The sequence below is a fragment of the Lepidochelys kempii genome, chromosome 3, assembly GCF_965140265.1.
Source record: "Lepidochelys kempii isolate rLepKem1 chromosome 3, rLepKem1.hap2, whole genome shotgun sequence".
Classification (NCBI taxonomy): domain Eukaryota; kingdom Metazoa; phylum Chordata; order Testudines; family Cheloniidae; genus Lepidochelys; species Lepidochelys kempii.
The window spans coordinates 85,837,062-85,856,629 of record NC_133258.1 but is presented as its reverse complement, the minus strand read 5'-3'; the positions used below and the strand labels follow the sequence as shown (position 1 = coordinate 85,856,629).

General features: G+C 39.2%; 1 protein-coding gene across 8 annotated transcripts in view; it reads left to right on the top strand.

Annotated features, from left to right (window-relative positions):
- The window catches only part of FYN (FYN proto-oncogene, Src family tyrosine kinase), a 184,595-nt gene that overhangs the window by 124,482 nt on the left and 40,545 nt on the right, over positions 1–19,568 (top strand). For all 8 annotated transcript variants that reach the window (XR_012158024.1, XM_073337073.1, XM_073337078.1 and 5 more), the window contains 4 exons: positions 12,084–12,341; positions 12,710–12,806; positions 16,691–16,789; positions 17,993–18,096. Coding sequence is in view for 7 of the 8 variants with exons in the window: in XM_073337073.1 (XP_073193174.1) it covers positions 12,095–12,341; positions 12,710–12,806; positions 16,691–16,789; positions 17,993–18,096 (547 nt within the window). In the remaining variant the exon portion in view is untranslated. The remainder of the gene's footprint in view (positions 1–12,083; positions 12,342–12,709; positions 12,807–16,690; positions 16,790–17,992; positions 18,097–19,568) is intronic.

Genomic DNA, 19,568 nt, shown 5'->3' with positions numbered 1-19,568 from the left:
ATTTTTTTTCTTAATCCCTGGCCCCTTTCCTGCCCAAAAATGGCCGCTTAGCAGGTAATAGTCCATTAGCCTTGGTTACATCTGGCTGAGGTGTCAGCTTGCCCTTTGTCTCTGAGGAACCTTTTGGTCACTTCTCAGACTTATCTGGAAAACATACTTTTAGTCATGTTTTCAGCTTATGTTTATAACTTGACATATAACGCTGCCACATGCATTTTGCCATGATTTTATTGATCAGAAAATTGAGTTTTTTAAATGATACCTCACAAGGCCTACCTTGTACAAACATTATTACCATGGTGCGTAGGATGTGAACGCAGTACGCTGTTCTGTCACCACCAGCACTTGTGCCTATGTGAGCCTTCCCTGTTGCTGCTCATGCTTTCAGAAGTTTCAGGAGAGTTAAATTGATCTGATTTCTTGTCAGTTCTGATGCTGCCCCTCAGGTTCCTAGTAGCAACAGTGAAAACTAAACAAGTGTGGTCAGCTTTCATGCTGCAGCATCCTGTGCAGATTTAGGCTGGTATTGCTCAGACAACGGTGGGTCACAACACAGCAAACCCAAGCATCAAAATCCCTGGGCCACCAGAGCTCAGTAGAAGCCTGCGAAGGAGAAGCAGTTTCTTATTTCTTCCAGCTGCTGTGGCTGCTGCCTCCATTCCTGCTGTGCCCATCCTGCCTATCACGCAGTCCCAGAGCAGCTTCTTTCTCAACTCTAGAGCAGGGGAATCAGTGCTTCAAGGAGTTGTGGGTACTGAGCACTGTGCAGGAGAGAAGTGAAGGAGAAATACCACCATCCACTGGCTCCCGCACTTAGTAGCACAAACTGGCTGAATCCTCCACAAAATTGCTGAAAATGTTCAGGTGAAATATATCATTTTTTGCAGCTGCAAAAGAATTCTTCCATCAGCCTAGCTACCACCTTGCAGGGAGATGGATTATCTATGTTGATGGGAAAACCCCGCTTGGCATAAGTAGACTCTACGCCAAAGTGTTACAGCGGTGCAGCTATGCTGCTGTAGCATTTCAAGTGTAGACAAGCCCTTAGAATCAGTGGCTCAAAATGCTCCTGCAGGCTGTCCACCCACCTTCTTAAGCCCAGCGTACTGAGTGGCACAGACAGCTGGGTATAATTAGAATGTAACTTGGATATTATTGTTACATGTGTCTTCACACTCTAAACCAAAATTTCACCCGGAGTTCTATTCATTGTTTAAATTAAAATATCAAACAATGAGCAGTGTGTTTACCTTGCTTAGTTATTGGTGTTAACCCTTAAATAAGGCTTTAAAACTCCTTATTAGAATAAAGGAAAGAAATTCTCATCTCTAGACTAAGTCTGCCTATTACTGAAGTAGTGCACTCATTTAAAGACTGAAGGCTTTCTTTGCCAGGGTAGCTATACATAAATCCTCTTTTTTTTTTTTTTTTTTTTTTAAGAAAAAAATTACAATGTATAAGCTTGGATTCTGAACAATGCAGCAAAACCTGTCTAACTTACAGACCTTCTGAGCTGTGGATTTCAATGGTGCTTGCTTTTAATAAATCAAATAAAACTACAACTACCCAGAACAATCTACAAGGTTTGACTCAAGTTACTGTTCCTTTAAGACACTGCAGTTTTGACTGAAACTGGCATGCTATAGAGAATGAAAAAGAATTCACTGTTTCTAAAAAAGATGAGGCCATAACATTCACAAACTCATCTGGCAAGGAAATGCTATAGAAACTAGAAAAAGTGGCAAAGTGATCTTTTGTTGGAGTTTGGAGGGTGAGCCTCCTCTTCTTTCATTTGTTGCACTGGGGAGTTTTTGATTACGCCTGCTCAAACAGACGCTTTGTGCTAATGTGTTTTCTTGTGGATTTGCCAGGTGACCTCCAACCCTTCGGCAACAGGCCAGTTCCACCACAACAACTGTTCCTTAAACAAGCACAGCAAGTGAAGTCAGTTTTTGCCACTACTGTCCAGATGGAACACTGACTTTCCTGTTCCTCTCTTGCTGATAGTGAATATAGCCTTAGATTCTTACATTAAAGCGATACAGGAATCTGAGAGGTGCTCCACTGAATATCAACATTAGGAAGATGCATATATTTCTCAGACCCATCATCTAAATCTTTTCTCTTTTGATGCAGTTGCCACCAATCTGTATTTGTGGACATCTCTGCTATGATCACTCTGGCAGAGAGGGCCAGTCAGGTAGCATTTTGTCCCTTGACCTGTCTTATATACATGCATCCTCTCCAATCTCTGGGCTCTAGTGCTGGCTGACCAGAGACAGAAATAGATGGCACAACTAAAGTCAGGCATGAGAGAGAAAAGGCCATTAAAGGAAGAAGGTAAGCAGTCAAGCAAGGCCATAGTCCTCTACAGGGCATATGATGCAAACTAAGTATTGTTAGCTTTCTCTTGTATTATGTATGTACCAACAGTTTAGCATGTTTTCTCTGGGGGCTTCCTCTTTTGCCACCATTCAAGTGTCAAAGAATGACACAATTGATTTGGCACCCTGAAGCTCAGAAACCAGTTCTGCTGGTTGGGGGTAATAGGAGCTTCTCATTCTCCTAAAATGTTCCTTAGCTTCATTTTAGAAGATTCCTTCATATTAAACTTTCAGCAGTTCCTTATAGACAACTGAGAATAATAGGAGCGCTCAGCTTGTCAAATGGCCTTTGCTTTGTGCCAGCATAATGCAGATGTAGGAATTCATTTAGGACACATCTTCCAGTTATACCTCCAATAGGTGAATTGTCACTTGTTATCAGCTTATTCATGCTACTCGGACTTCTAGTTGCTTCGGGTAGGCAGGTAATTATAAAATGCTGAAACTTTGTGCTCATACAACTCAGTAAATCGTGGAGATGGAGCTTTAAAGGACAGCTCTTTAATAATCAAATTCGTGCAGCTAGATCTTTCATCGTTCCTGTTTCTCTCATGAATCTGTTGTTTAAACGCCTTCACTGATTTTTTGTTGTTAGACAGTAAGGTTTTGACCATGGCATGTATGGCCTTTGCTGAGAAATATCAATTTATCTGTTTAATTTTCTGTGTATCCTTAAAAATCTCATTATCAAGTCAGACACTTTAAAAAAATCAAAGAAGACTGGGCGCTTGCCAATGATCCTGTCAGGTATAAAAATAAATGTATAATAAAATGCCTTCTAAAAGATTGAGAAACAATAGATGGTGTTCAAAAGTGTTAACTTTTAATATTTGCAGGGCGTCTTCATGATGTGTTCTCTAATTCCAGCAAACCGTAGAATCACTGATAGAACCAAAATGAAGGTGGTCATTAGTAAACTTCGGAGAATTAAAAAAAAATAGTGAGAGTTGACCCATTATGTTGCATATATTATGCTGGTTTAGATCTTTGAAAAAAAAAAAAGAAGAACCTTCAAGATTAAAAAAGAACAAAACGGTTACTACTGAGAATACCAGAGTAAATCTAAGAAAACTGAATGGGTGGAACAAGCTAAGGATACTACCAATCTACTAGAATTCTTTGAGGGGTCAGCAAGCATGTGGACAAGGGGGATCCAGTGGACATAGTGTATTTAAATTTTCAGAAAGCCTTTGACAAGGTCCCTCACCAAAGGCTCTTAAGCAAAGTAAGCTGTCATGGGATAAGAGGGAAGGTTTTCTCATGGATTGGTAACTGGTTAAAAGATAGGAAACAAAGGGTAGGAATAAATGGTCAGTTTTCCGAATGGAGAGAGGTAAATAGTGGTGTCCCCCAGGGGTCTGTACTGGGCCCAGTCCTATTCAACATATTCATAAATGATCTGGAAAAGGGGGTAAACAGTGAGGTGGCAGAATTTGCAGATGATACAAAACTTCTCAAGATAATTAAGTCCAAGACAGACTGTGAAGAGCTACAAAAGGATCTCTCAAAACTGAGTGACTGGGCAACAAAATGGCAGATGAAATTCAGTGTTGATAAAGGCAAGTAATGCACATGGGAAAACATAATCCCAACTATACACTTTGATACAGGAGGGCCAGGGAACAGTGGGAGAGTGCTAGAGGAGAAATATATAAGCTCAAGACTAATTAAGGCGTGGTTCCCTCTAGACTAGGGAAGGTGGCTGCAGGTTAATTGCAGCACCTGCAGTCAATTAAGGCTCTGTTAGGAACCTAACAAACCCCCCTACTTCAGACAGACGGAGGAGGTGGAAGGAGAGAGGACTGGAGCTTGGAGGTGTGCTGTGAGACTTGGAAAATCAGAAAACCGAAGTAAAGGGGACCGTGCTGCAGTAGGGGAGGGAGACTACCTTCCCCAGCATCTAAGGACTGCAGGTACCCCACCCAAGGGGGAAGAGGGTAAGAACCCACAGGGGTTGAAAGGGGCTGGGGCTCAGAGTGAGGGCCCAGACCCCAACTCTGCTTCCATCCTTTACCACCTTTCTGGGCCACTAGCGGGGCCATCAATGCCCCAAGAACAGGGGCAAGGGGTGTCATCTTAGCTCCCCGCCAAGAAAAGCGCAGGACCCACCAGACTAACATCGGACATCTTGACACACCATATAAAATGATGGCATCTAAATTAGCTGTTACCTCGCAAGAAAGAGATCTTGGAGTCATTGTGGATAGTTCTCTGAAAACATCCACTCAATGTGCAGTGACAGTCAAAAAAAGCGAATGTTGGGAATCATTAAGAAGGAATAGATAATAAGACAAAAAATATCATATTGCCTCTATATAAATCCATGGTATGTCCACATCTTGAATACTGCATGCAGATGTGGTTCCCCATCTCAAAAAAGAGATATTATACTTGGAAAAGGTTCAGAAAAGGGCAACAACAATGATTAGGGATATACAGAACGGCTGCCAAATGAAGAGATTAATAAGGCTGGGACTTTTCAGCTTGGAAAAGATGCCTAAGGGGGGGATATGATAGAGGTCTATAAAATCATGACTGGTGTGGAGAAAGTAAATAAGGAAGTGTCATTTACTCCTTATAACACAAGAGCTAGGGGCTACCAAATTAAATTAATAGGCAGCAGGTTTAAAACAAACAAAAGGAAGTATTTTTTTTCACACAATGCACTGTCAACCTGTGGAACTCCTTGCCAGAGGATGTTGTGGAGGCCAAGACTATAACACAATTCAAAAAAGAACTAGATAAGTTCATGGAGGATAGGTCCATCAGTGGCTATTAGCTAGGATGAGCAGGGTTTGTGTCCATAGCCTCTATTTGCCAGAAACTGGGAATGGGCGATAGAGGATGGATCCCTTGATGACTACCTGTTCTGTTCATTGCCTCTGGGGCACCTGGCATTGGCCACTGTCAGAAGACAGAATATTGGGCTAGATGGACCTTTGGTCTGACCCAATATGGCCGTTCTTATGTACTATAAGTATTGACCTGAATCTTCAAAAGTGGCTAACTTTGAACGCCTTGTGTTTGGTGCCCAACTTGAATCAGATGTTTCAATATTGTCAGAGTTGATGCTCAGGACTTTCTGAAAATCACATCAAGCTGGATTCCCAAAAATTGAGGCACACAATCATTTATTGCTCTTAAAATTTAGGCCATTGCTTTTAGTCTGCAATGGGCCCAAAAGATGAATTAAGGGTAAATGAAGTGCAAATGTCAATGTTTATTTATCCCCTTGAACCTGATTGCATGTGGCATGCCGCACACAAAAAGATTGAGGTTACTTTTTAAAAATTACTTAATTCTTCTTGACAAAAAGATTCAGGCCAATACTTTGTCAGTAAACCAGGAAGGACAATAACCCAGAATGTGACCTTCTGTATTTCAGAAGTCTTCTATAACTCATTCAACTTGGTATCTTTGTCACAGAACGATGCATTCGGGGATACTTTCAGCAAAACAGAAAATATCAAGAAGATATCCCGATTCGAGGAAAAATTCTTAAACTTCTTTGTTTGGATGCTGCCTCTGGCTGGGTTAATGAGGACGTTTATCATATAAACTGAGTAAAAGCCCAGGTTTTCATTTTTCCTATGTAGTTGGCATTCACTAGAACCTGACAGGTTTCAGAGTAGCAGCCGTGTTAGTCTGTATTCGCAAAAAGAAAAGGAGTACTTGTGGCACCTTAGAGACTAACCAATTTATTTGAGCATAAGCTTTCGTGAGCTACAGCTCACTTCATCGAAGTGAGCTGTAGCTCACGAAAGCTTATGCTCAAATAAATTGGTTAGTCTCTAAGGTGCCACAAGTACTAGAACCTGAGACTCCTTTCTCCAGCTTCCCTGCTAGTAATTTCCAATCAACCTCTAAAAGTTAACTAAAAGAAGCAGTTATGTTAATTATTTACTCCCTCCTGCCTTTTCACCTTCTCAATTGAAAGAAATTCTCCAAGGAATTTACTTTGTGATCAACTCTAGTTGCCAAAATAAAAAAACAAACAGGAGAGAGGAAGAATGTGTCCCTGCTGCATCTCAGTGTCTTTGTCACAGTGAATAGCTTCAGTCTGAAGCTGTTGAGGTCTATCACCAGTGCAATAGATTTGAGGGTAGGGGGCATGGCATCAATAGACCTATGAGCTGCTCCTTATCTTCCTTCATCTAGTACTGCCTCCATTCTAGTGAAAGCTGCATTTGCAACTAGAACATTATTTTAAGAGTAGCAGATTGTGGTATATTCTCCAGAATTTAGAATTGCAGTAGAGGGCTGTAAGACTCTTCATAAAGTTTTTAATAGCCTGAAGAAATATATTCATGATAAATGTCCACTACAAACCTGGACCCAGCCACTTCTTCCTGATGATTTTTAGGTACGGGAACTAGAGTAGGCTATGGCTTGTCAGCTTTGGTGTAGTTTGAGAAGCAAGAAATATTGAACTTCTTCTTTAGGACCCCTTTGTGCCTTAGTGAAAGATATTATAGAAATTTCTGTGGTGCTCCCTTTCCTTTGGGCTTCAGAAACTAAAGGAAAAGCTCCACTGAATAGGGAACAATGAAATCGTTGCAGTATTGGACTGTATGATCACATCCTAAAGCCCCATTCCTTCCTAATAGCTGTCCCTTGAAGAAATGGGGCTTCTGTCCCCAGGGATGAAAGTAAGTTAGAGGACTTACCGGTACACCGGAGTCCTGAGCAGGGGGCATGGCCTCAACCGGAAGAGGCGTGGCCTTAAATCCCTGGGCCCTTTAAATGCCCGCCGGAGCCCCACCACCGCTACCCCAGGGCTTTGGCAGTAGAGCTCCAGCGGGGATTTAAAGGGCTGGGGCAGTAGGGGTGGCTCCGGGGCTCTTTAAATCCCCACCAGAGCCTTACCCCAGGGCTCGGGCAGCAGGGCTCAGACGAGGATTTAAAGGGCTTGGGGCTCCAGCCGCTGCTACCGCCCCGGCCCTTTAAATCCCCTCCGGAGCCCCGCCGCTGCTACTCCAGGGCTTGGGCAGCAGGGCTCAGGCTGGGATTTAAAGGGCCGGGGGCGGGGCGGGATAGTGGCAGCTGGAGCTCCGGGGCCCTTTAAATCCCTGCCGCAGCCCTGCCACTGCTACCCCAGGGCTTTAAATTGCCCTCTCTGAAAGTCGGTCCTGGTACGGCGCACCGGCTCTTACCAGTACGCCATACCGGGGCATACCGGCTTACTTTCACCTCGGTCTGTCCCTACCATGGAACCTAACATGTACATCTCAGTCTGTGCTCCTAATGAATCAAATACAGTTAGGGTATAGTAATAACTGCTACCACCACTAAAATAGCAGAAGCTCTCCCTGATGAGGCCCCAAAACATAAGCACTGAGACAAGTCATTTCCATAGTGGAATGCATGTGCTTCGCTTTTAGTATATACTTCATTGAGACTTAAATACATGCATAAGTGATGTCCTGAATAGGGATGTTTTCCTAAATCAGAGCTACAGTGCGATAAGCAGCATTTCAACCTCATGTCTGGACCCCATGTGGTCAGAATACTTCTGGTATAAACAAATCTCCCATAGTGTTTTACTTACATATGGAACATATTTAGACTTGGCAAAATTCAATTGTTGTTTTATTATTATTATTATTATTTCAATGTATAATATCAATGTTTATTTTAAGCATATTTTCAATTTTTATTCATTTTTTTCCTGCAACTGTGAAAATTTAAAAATCTAGCTGAGATAATTATTTAATGACAGTAGACACTGAGATTCAAAAAGTTAAAGCTTTATAACTGTTAAAACACATCGTCATATGTCAACGTTTTAGCCTCAAGTCAAACTCTAATAAGTTCTCAAGCAGCATTTTTCTTTGCCTATCTGTGAATTTCAACAATTATTGATTGGAAATATTTTTTAGTCAGTTTGTATGGGTAGAATGAAATCAGTGTTTATCGACATTTACCGAAAAAATTGAATGCTTCCAAGCCTAAATATACGCCTTAGTTTAATGTACATGAAGCAGAGGCTCCTGTACAGACATTAACAGAGATGTAATGTTGTATAACGCTGATCTGCTTCTTGACTCCTCTGGTCAAAACTTTGTAGCTTTGCAAGGAGCCGGCTTAAGTCAGATTCAGCTCATTTGGCTGCTCTTCTCTCTTCGAACAGGAAACAATTAGTATAGCTGCAGAGAGTGGGAGGAAAGCAAGCACAAGAGCTTATACAAATATTTTTGTTATTAACATTTTAATGTTTCTAGCCCATTTGTTAAACTATTTTTCTTTTTCAATAAAAATGAAACTGTTCTAGCAAAGTGTGTGATTAATCCTCCCTCCCCCCCAAAATGCTTTGCTTGCTAAAATTCTAAAATTATAATGCATCTTAGTGATTACATCTCTATTTTTATGGAATGTGGTAATCTGAGGGGTGGCAGAGAAAGAGCTGTAAGGAAGAGCTCAATATTGAAACAAAATCCCACTAGTAAAACCAGAATTTGTGAATAGATCATCTTATTTTTAACGTTGCCATAGTGGTAGGTGGCTTTTGTTGTTCTTTAGTCTTGGCTTCTCTCGAGAATAGTTTTCAGAATCAATAATCTTCAAGAAAAAGTGGGGTAGTGTTATTTTAGTAGATAAAAGAAGATTGAGACTAATTAGATATTAATCAAAAGTAATGACGTTTAAGGTGCTACAATAGTATAAATAATAATGACAGAATTCGTTTTCTGTTTTTTATCCAACAAGAATGTTTCTGCCACTTGAAAAGAAACAATTTCTTTGGCTAAGCTAGCACTAAGTATCCTGCAATGGAGTTACTAGATTCCAGATAGTTAACATGGACAAGAAAGAGACAGGTCCAACAGTAGATATTTTCAATTGTCACTAAGGAAGTCTCATGAAATGTATGTTTTGAAACAAACCAGAAACATATGCAGCTTGTTTGCATTTGAAAAGTTAAATAATTAAGCCATTTATTTGCTTTTGTAGCAACACCAATGACAAATTATGAAATCGCCACATGACCCACTAAATTATATGTGCGAGAAATACTGCATTTCCTAATGGAAACTTGTTCATTTACCAAAAGTTGCACAGCGTGTTGGATGAACAATGTGGTATGTTGATCTCTTGAGAGTTTGGTGTCAATACATTCCAGATTTTGTTTGGTCATCTCAGCTCTGTCGTTAGTGAACATGTTTCCAACCTTACAAAACTGTAAATCCTGACTTTTGGTGGGTCTGTTCTGTGGTAACGAAGGAGTTTAGTTCTTGCAGTCCAGTCATTGATATAACTAGAATAGTGATGTTGAATGGAGATATTTATTATCTGTGAAAACCCTGAAGTAATCTTGAATCATTTCCAGCAATGTGTTTGTGCATTCTCCCAGATGTAACTATGCATCATATAATTTGTTGCCTAGTTCGTTTCTTTGAGCCAGGAATGGACAACTTTTCAAAGTCTTGGCTTGAAAAGATGCATGTATGTTACACCCTCTGTCACACTTTACAAGGTACTACAATCAGGCAGTCTTTATACTTGATCTGTCTAGACATTGTAACCAAGCTTAAAAGGACAAATGAAAGAAAAAGCCCTCTTCATCAGACCTTTTTTCATTCTGCACCCAGTTCTGACTCACAAGCTGCACACTAACAAGAAAAGACAATGGGGGTAAATAGGCTAAAAAGCCACTGGAGTGGGACAGGAGAAAGAACTCACAGCTCAGTGGTCCTCTGTTAATATTTGTTTGATTAACATGCAAAAAGTATTTGTCTTGAAAATCTATATATGTATTCATTGGTGGTATGATTTTCTAATTAATTGTCTCTTTCAGAATTATTCACTTGAATAATTTTACTTTTGAGGCATTTGTAATTTTAACTTCCTCTCATTGACTGACTGAACATGCCAATCAAATAGGTAGGGACAGATCATCAGCTGCTATAAATTTAATGCACAAACTCTCAAACTTCAATAGAGCTATATCAATTTATACTAGCTTAAGATCTGTGTGTATTTAGTAGAACTGGGAGAAAAACAGTCATTATCTTCATTGATTTTTTTTTTTTTTAATTTGCTGGGAGAAAGTACTTGTTTTTTAACTGGGAGGGATTTTTTTTTTTTTTTGGCTTTTTTTGGGTTAACCCCTTCTTTTTCCTTCTCCTCTGCCTTCCTACCTTTCTCAGTGCCAAACTGGGAAAAGAAAAAAGGGGAGAGAAAGGAAGGAGCAACCTTTTTGTCAAAGGGGAAATTTTTAAAAAATGAAAAAGTCACTGAAAATGTCACTTAGTAAAGTAATAAACTCTGCATGAGAGCAAATGTTTTCAAATGAAAAATGTTGTTCTGCTGTAACTTTTACCTCTTGAGAGATTCTCCAGTTTCTTAATACTTCGCACTTTCATAGAGCATTTTTGCATTTTCAAATTCCTTGTGTTGCTTTAGTTGATTAGGAATTTCACTCACACTGTCGCTATTAATTGGTTCAGATTTGTATAGTTTGCCTTCTACCTGAGAGGCCAAATCCTCTCAACTGCAAAGCTAGATGTGCATGATTCCTATTTGATGTGGTGCTTTTATATGGCGGCTGCACCTTACTGCCCTGTTCAAAGTTGCAGTAATGGCAGCATGTTTATAGAGTGTCCACAAGAGCATCTTTTCAATAAAACCTATTTTATTATCATTTAATGAAAATTGTGGAGAGAATTTCCAAACAATTAAGAAAATGTAATTTTCCACTGAAATGTCAAGCTTTTAATGAGATTTATATTTAAATAATGATGGTTTTGTCTGCAAAAGTAGTGTTTTGAGAGAGAAATAAATTAAATGACTTGGTAACACTGTGTACGAACATCTTTTTAAAGGAAGTAGTATTTCCAGGGTATCAAAGAACAGTATAGCACTAGTTTGAAATATGGATGGGATTCTCAAGTCTGATAAGGCCAATTAACACTCCATAAGCAGCCCTAACTGAACCAAGGTTGGGCAGCCCTAAATCAGGGAATCATAACCAGCTTTCTGCAGCCCCCTCTCCACTCTGTTGGGTAGGTCTACATCGCAGCTGGAAGCATACTTCCCAGTGCAAGCGTGCAGACACGCTGGCTCTGCTCAAGCTACTGTGTTAAAAATAGCAGTGTAGCCAGGGATAGCTGGGGTGCAGCTTGGGCTAGCTGCCATAATATGGACCAAGGGGGTCTGGACAGATTTGAACTCGAGAAAGCTTTGTTTTTCAGCCTCTTCTGTTGCCAGTTCTCTCTTCCATAGGTCTAGGGTTTGGTGGCTTAATGTCCCCTCTGTCATTCTTAGCCTGCTTCCTCATGTCTGTCTGTCTCACATAATGGCATCAGCATTGCCTTACCTCCATGTGAAGTCAGTGGGAGCTATTGGGTGCTCAGCGCTTTTGAAAATTAAACCACTTTTTAGATCCCTAAATATGGATTTAAGAGAAGAGTGCCACAGTAGCCTCCTCAAAAACAATCTACATTTATCGGCAAAAATTGAACTTTCGCTAGGGTGACCAGACAGCAAATGTGAAAAATCGGGTTGGGGGTGGGGGTAATAGGAGCCTATATAAGAAAAAGACCCAAAAATCGGGACTGTCCCGATTAAAATTGGGACATCTGGTCACCTGAACTTTCACTCACGAGTGGCAAGCTGGTCAGCTTAACTTAGTTCATAGTAGTGCCTATGATCCAGCAAGCATCACTGTAAAAACACTTTTCTCTTCTTCTTTTTTTGCTGTAGGATTTTAGATAATGGGCTGTGTGCAATGCAAGGATAAAGAAGCAACAAAACTGACAGACGAGAGGGACGGTAGTTTAACTCAGAGTTCAGGATATCGCTATGGCACAGATCCCACTCCACAGCACTACCCTAGCTTCGGTGTTACTTCAATTCCAAACTACAACAACTTCCACGCAACAGGAGGCCAGGGACTGACTGTCTTTGGGGGTGTAAATTCCTCTTCTCATACTGGGACTTTGCGTACAAGAGGAGGAACAGGTGGGTCCTGATGCAAGCTTATTTCATGGTATATTTTAGCACATTTATTTAAAAATGTATTTATTTAGTATAAAGTACAACTAGAGCTCAGAGACTACTCTGAAATTAAAGGGGCCTATTGACTTTGGAAAAAGTCACCTCTGACATATAATCATTGAAATAAACTGTACTGAGCATTGAAGTTACTGAGTAAAATAACCGTAATTTCAACCATATAACTACTAACTTATAGTAGTTACTAGTTGTAAGCAGTGGGGGTAACCTAACCAGCTATAGTAATTACAAACCAAACTGAGCTCTTTTGCACACACACATCATTGCATGGTATCACAATGAAAGTGTTATTCAGCTATCTTCTCCTTTTTCAGGTGTAACTCTTTTTGTGGCGCTTTATGACTATGAAGCAAGAACAGAAGATGACTTAAGTTTTCAGAAAGGAGAAAAATTTCAGATACTTAACAGCTCGTGAGTTTTAAGGGGGTGGCATGCTTGTCAGTTACTATCTTATAATTAAAGATAGCATAATGTCAACAGTTTTGTTTATCAACTTATATAATCGGTAAAAGAAAAGGTGTCAGATTCAAGAAATATGCTTTTTAGGTCTTGTGCTTGTCTGCCGCTGCTTTTTACAGACTTTATTATGGGGGGAAATTTCCAGCACTGCAATTTTTCTTTGAAAAGTGGCATCGTGAGGTTCCATGGTGAGAGCCTCTTTCAATGATTTCAATAGCTAATGGAATTTAGAATTCACAGCAAATTCAATCTTGGAACTGAGAGCACAAGCTTCTGTGCATCACCACCAATAATAAAAGTGCTGCAAGCCAAACCAGGCCCATGTTCACACCTCTGCAATTCCATTATCTTCAATATTTAACATGGAAGTTTAATTTGAAAGAAAATAAAACTTGATTCACAAGAAGGAATACAGTCCCGCTCTGTATGCCAATGGGAGTAAAAAGCAATAATATTTTTGTCACACAGTAAGAGGCTACTATAACTCTGAATATGCACAGGGAGCAGATCTGTTGAGTAATTCACCATTTCTACAGTCATTTTGTAGAACTGCACTTTAAGCCACTTTCTTAAAATAAATTTTAGCTACTGTCCATGAAAAGCTACTCATTTGGGGGTTAAAATCTGCTTCTAAAAAATTACTGTGCTGGCAATTTACTGTGAATCCTATATTGGAATAACTTGTAGAAAGCTTTACGTGTTGTGGGCAATGTTGCTATCATAATGAAATAAAAAGTATCCAGTAAGGGACAAAAGCAGTATCACGTTCTGTTTTATGACAGTGGGCTAAATTCATCCCTGATGTAACTCCATCAACTTTAATAGAATAACTTCTGGGCTCAGTTTGGCCCAGCGTCCATTAAAAATGAAGAGAGTCAGGTAGTTCTGTGAAATATTTCATGAAACTGTGCAGCTGGAGAGCTTTGATGTAGATGAAAGTACAGAAGCCTCAGTTAAGACTTGTAAAGAGAACAGCAGTTTGAAAACATCTCCACTTCTAAATTAGCAATTGCAAAAAAAAAAAAAAAAAAAAAATCTGACACACAATTTTTATATTATCCACTTTTTTTACATTGCCTGGTGTTATCCTAGCCTTGAAGCAAGCTATATCACTGCTTGAAACACACAAAAAATCCAGTCTATTATAAATTCCTTAAACATTCCACTTAATGAAGTCAATGGGAGCTCACAGTAAGCTATATTTGGAATCATTGTAAGGACAGAGAAAAAGAACAGATTCCACCCACACATGAATGGTAGCAATGCATGCATTTTGATGTTGGTACATATTGTGTGGAGGAAGGTTTTCTAGAAAGAAAATCAGCTACCCATTGACTGCCTTAGGAGCTGTGGGTGGTCAGTAACCATCGGGATTGGGCCTACATAGTCAGAACCTCCAATACCTAACCACACTCCTGGAATGTTGAAAATCAGGATGGAAACCTTACAAGAACAGGCTTTGTTGTGAGAATTCATACTTTTTTAATGTTCCTTTCAGGCTGGATATAATACAAGATAAGCCTCTTTTGTGCTCTTCTGGTGCTACTTGGAATCATGAAGCACACAGGTGCACAAAAATGAGTTTGTTTTGTTTTCAATTGAACAGATTTCTTTTTCAATCTAAAAGAGGTTCAGGTTTGGTTAATCTTCTGGGTGAAAGTTCAGATCAGTTATAAACTTTATCTAAGCTATTTCATGGATCCCTAAAATTAATGTTGGATTTGATATAAGTTGATACCAAATGTAATTTAATTCCCCTCCTCACCAGCACATTGAGAAATATTTATGTTTTTCTCTTTTGGAACATTTTATGACATACAGTATGTAGTATTTATGGATACGATAAAATACCTCCACCTAGTGGAAATTATATGCAATAATACATTGGAAATAAAAAATAATAACTAATACATCTCTGTTGTGCAATAATAGAAACAGATTTCATAGAGGATTTTAATTGCATTTATTAACAAAAGCATTTTGTTATCTCCCAAAAATATTTTATATGGACACAAAGGACAAGATTTTCAAACTTTGACTGCCTAAAGTTAGGCACATAAACAGAAGTGGCCCAGTTTTCAGAGGTGCTGAACACCCACAGCTTCTATGAAGTCAGTAATATCTGTGTGCGCTCAACAACTCCTGAAAACCACCTACTTTTATTTAGATGCATTATTTTAGGTACCCACGTTAGATGGTGTTAACCAAAATTTCTAGAATAAAGATTGTGTTACGGATGAGATTGCCTGAAACCTCCTGCAAACAGACCCGGGGGGGTAGGGGGAAGGGGAATCACACTCATAAAATGAATAACAGAATGTGGATTATTTTTTTTAAGATTACAAATCAATAGCTCAACAGATGAAAAAGAACATCTCCTGTTTGACTAAGTTCAGCTGTTTTCTGAGCTATCTTATGAAGCATTTTAGAAGTTCTCTCAGAAACTAGCTCACAGAGAAATAGGAAGTTTTAAGATAGTTCATCGTCGTATAATGTAAATGCTTGTTCAAAACAGCATTGCCCATATCTGATTTCTGTAGTTCCTGTTTGCTTATTGGAAGCTTTAAGATTTTTAGTTCACATTTGATAATTCTGTATAACTTAATTAAATCTCCATTTTACAGATTAGGAAATAGAGACAGAATTTATAAACTATCCAAAGCCACAAAGCGGAGTCTTTAGCTTGGCAACAGTGTGCCAGAGTGAACTACAGGAGTGAGGATTGTAGAGTGTTGAGATGTACTGCCCCAAGTGGACACTGCTGATGCTAACGAAAAGGTACCTACTTTGTGATAACATAGTACTATTTGAAAGTGGGCTATGTTAATGCAAACTAGGTACCTTTTAGGTCAAACCAGCAGTGTCCACACAGGGCAATTAGAGCACAGTGCTTTGGTGAGCTCTGCAATTCAATCCCCCTGTAGTCCACACTCGAGATGGAATTAGAAGTCAGGGGTATCTGGCTCCCAGCGTTGTATTCAGACCACTAAACCATGAATCATCTCATCCTGTAAAAAGCTGAGAAATAAACATTTTCTAAAGCTATTGCATTTCATTACAGCAGATTTTCTTCTAAGGACAATCTCTTGTCTTTATTCTATATATCTGCCTATTATTGACATAAACTGAAGTTGTGTATGTGTGTGGGAGGGGGCAGTCACTGTACTGAGATGGCCCTTTTTTCTTTCTTTTGAAAGGTTTGGGAGAAGTTGCTTGCACAATGATTTGAAAATGTAGCCAAATCATTTATTATTTAAAATAGCTTTTGTTGGTGACCAGGAGAAGCAACACAGACCCCAATTTTCAGAGGCTATCCCAAGCTGCAGACTGGTAACAAGGCAAGTAAATGGCCTTGTTACATTCTTGAGTATCCATCAGATGCATCCCGCTTAAGGTGTGGATGTCCTAGTAAGGTTAGAGATGGACGTGACTCAAACTTTCCCAAAAGTTTGGATCTGGTATTTTGTTTCAGGGCCCTCACAAGAACCTGTATTTGAAAATTGGCCCTGCACCAATTATTCAACACTCCAAGTCAAACTCAGCCCTTACTGCGGGTGATTGGAGTGGAAATAAATAGCCATTTATGCCACTGTGCTGAATTTGGAAAACTATACTTCTGATCACCAATTTAAAAAAAATTGTAAATAGGTGCATACGGGTACATGTCTTAATTTGGCTTAAAATGGTACCACATTCTCTTTCCAAAACGTCTGTATGATAAAAGTGTGAGTTTTTATTAATTCTTAGCATTACCTACAGCTTCATGCTTTAACAGTCAAATAATTTGCTTTGCAACTCTATTTTTCACTCGGACTTTCTCACCTCTATTCCTTCAGGGAAGGAGACTGGTGGGAGGCACGTTCCTTGACAACAGGAGAAACTGGTTACATTCCCAGTAATTATGTGGCTCCAGTCGACTCCATCCAAGCAGAGGAGTATGTTTTCTTTTCGTTTTAAAGAGATATTAACACTGTAATTAAAGGAGATTTGAGAATTTGAGTAGATTGATTGTAGTGATTTTCAAGTGACTTACATCATTTTTATTTCAGTTTTCAGCTGCACTGATAAATAATTAGTTAATTAGTAACAAAGGGAGCAGAAACTGAGCCATTTTTCAATGTCAAAACAAAAAGGAAGAAACCACAGCAAATGAAGCAGACCTTGTTCTGTTGTACTAGCCAGTTTCTTGCTTTAGACTAGAGTTGCCCAAACTAACTTGCCAGTGCCCCAAGAACAAGTAATTTACATGAAACAGGACAGATTGTACCAACTATTATTTTTAATGTGGGATGATGGCCCACAGAGTCTGCAGCAGGCAATAAAGCATCGTTTGAAGGGGCTATAGCCTCTGTGGACTGTCACTTTAAGAGCCCATGAGCTTCATTTTAGACCTATATTTATCTCATAATCAGCATGTTGTGCCATTAGAGCAATCCGTGTTTGAAACACCAAGCATAAAAGTTATATTGTGAAATTGCCTTATTTTAATGAGTTGTTTGATTTCGAACAAATTTACATTATTGGGTGCTAAGAACAAAGAAATGAATCTAGCACAATGACACTGAGAGCATAAAAACTTACAGAATCATGAAAAAAATTTACTCTCTTAGGTTGTATCTGGTCCTTCTATTCAGTATTTTTAGCTCTGGTGCAAGAGGAAAAATTGGCCATTGATAAAATGCGTATATAATCAAGAAGCCACAGGTGAATAAACTGTTATACTGCAATTTAAAACAAAATGTAAAATATACTGTTGACTCAGAAGTCAGTCTGATTGCAGCTCTCTTTCCAGTGGCAGCACATTTTTAAAATATGCTCAACTTGTTTTTCATTCATTCTATCCACTATATGCAATGGTGCAAATTCTGGCAAGCACTGGATATCAGCACTTGCCAGAGGCTTGAGGTGGATGTTGATCACCCTTCTAAACCCAAAGACCGGCTACTTCTTTCAGACTTTCTATACACTACCTGTCACTTGTGTTCCAGGGTAAAGCCTAAAGTATGAGGACCACAGTGGACAGAATAGAGGGATCTATAGTTTTCTTCAATGATCTACTATTTTGGAGCTTTGCAAGTCAAGTGACCCTACTGAGCATCCTATCCAGCATTTTTCTTACCTCCTCTTATGTTTTTAAGGTGGTACTTTGGAAAACTTGGCCGAAAAGATGCTGAGAGACAGCTGTTGTCATTTGGAAACCCACGAGGTACCTTCCTTATCCGTGAAAGTGAAACCACCAAAGGTAAAATGGCCAGTTCTATAAATATTAATGGTATGTGTAAGATAGAAATTGTAGCTCATGGTTATGACAAATCAGCAAGATAGAATGATATCACCTAGTCAGACTGCAGTGATCACTACAACTCAATTCAGTGAAAACCATTATTTATTTCTGTACAATTAAAATGACCAAATCTCAGCTTCTCAGAAGAATATAAGTAAGGGGTTTTGGGGGGGGTAATGTTTCTCCATACTTTCTTCATCTCTTTAGAATGCTAGTGTCACAGAATTTTTTTTAACCATTTTAAATTCAAGTATTTCAAAAGCATGTGAAAAGAAGGAGCATTGTGTGAAGAGTTGACGTCATGAATGGGTGGAGCTAAGGTTGTTGACAGGACTTAGAAGAGTAGTACCATTCATATTTTCCAATCTGACCTCTCATTATATGATACATACTGTTTAATAATTCAGGTGCAAGTGCCAAATCATTCCTTCAGAGCCCTTAATTCCAAATGGAATGTCAGAGTTGATATTCTGTTGCTTCAAAAGGATAGCTTCCCATGCTATTACCCTGCAGCTTGCCCTTCGTGTAGCAGCCAGATACAAGTGCCAGATACAGATAAGCATAGCGTAGCAACCAGAGTCAAAGCACAGTCTTCATAGTCTCTATGGCCATATAGCTTCTAGACTTTCTATGTCACTGACTCCTGATTAAAATATGGAGAGCATGACACCCTACGCTACAGTTTGAAAACTTGACTGTTATAAGCATGTTTCTACCCTTCAGGAGTAGATTTATGTATAGTTCTGAACAATAGTTATTTGACCTTGTTTGCAGAGTGATGGTTTTTCAGAACGTCCACACTATTTCCCTTAGCTGAATCCGTTTTTAATCCGTTTTCACAAGAGAAAATATAGCCAACTTGCCATTCAGATCAAAGAATAAAACATATTGGATGGTGGATTCTCCATCTCTTGGAGTCTTTAAATCAAAATTTTCTAAAAGCACTCTAGCTCAATGAGAAGTTATGGACTTGATGTAGGAATCACTGAAAATCTGTGGCCTATGTTATAATGGTCAGACAAAATGATCATAATGGTCTTTTCTGGTCTTAAAATCTATGAATCAGCCAGGATCGTGTTAAAAGTACTAAGTTTGACTTCAGCAGTGAGTTTAACCCTCTTTGGTCAAACTTTCCCACCCCCCCACTTTGAAAATAAATAAATCAAACCTGTCATCTCATCCTTTCAATGCCTGACTCCCCAGACATGTCATCACTACTTGCCTATATGATCGTTCTCCCCTCCTCCATGCTGTTTATTTTATGTGTTTTGGGGTTTTTTTTAAAGTTGTATGTTTGTGTATATGCAATATTTATCCATACATCTATGTGTGTATTTGTCCCTTATGGCACAGTTAGTAAGTAAACTGTAGGTTATTGAACAATGAAATACATGAAGATTCTCCAGTCCTTCCATTTGATCTGAGGTCAG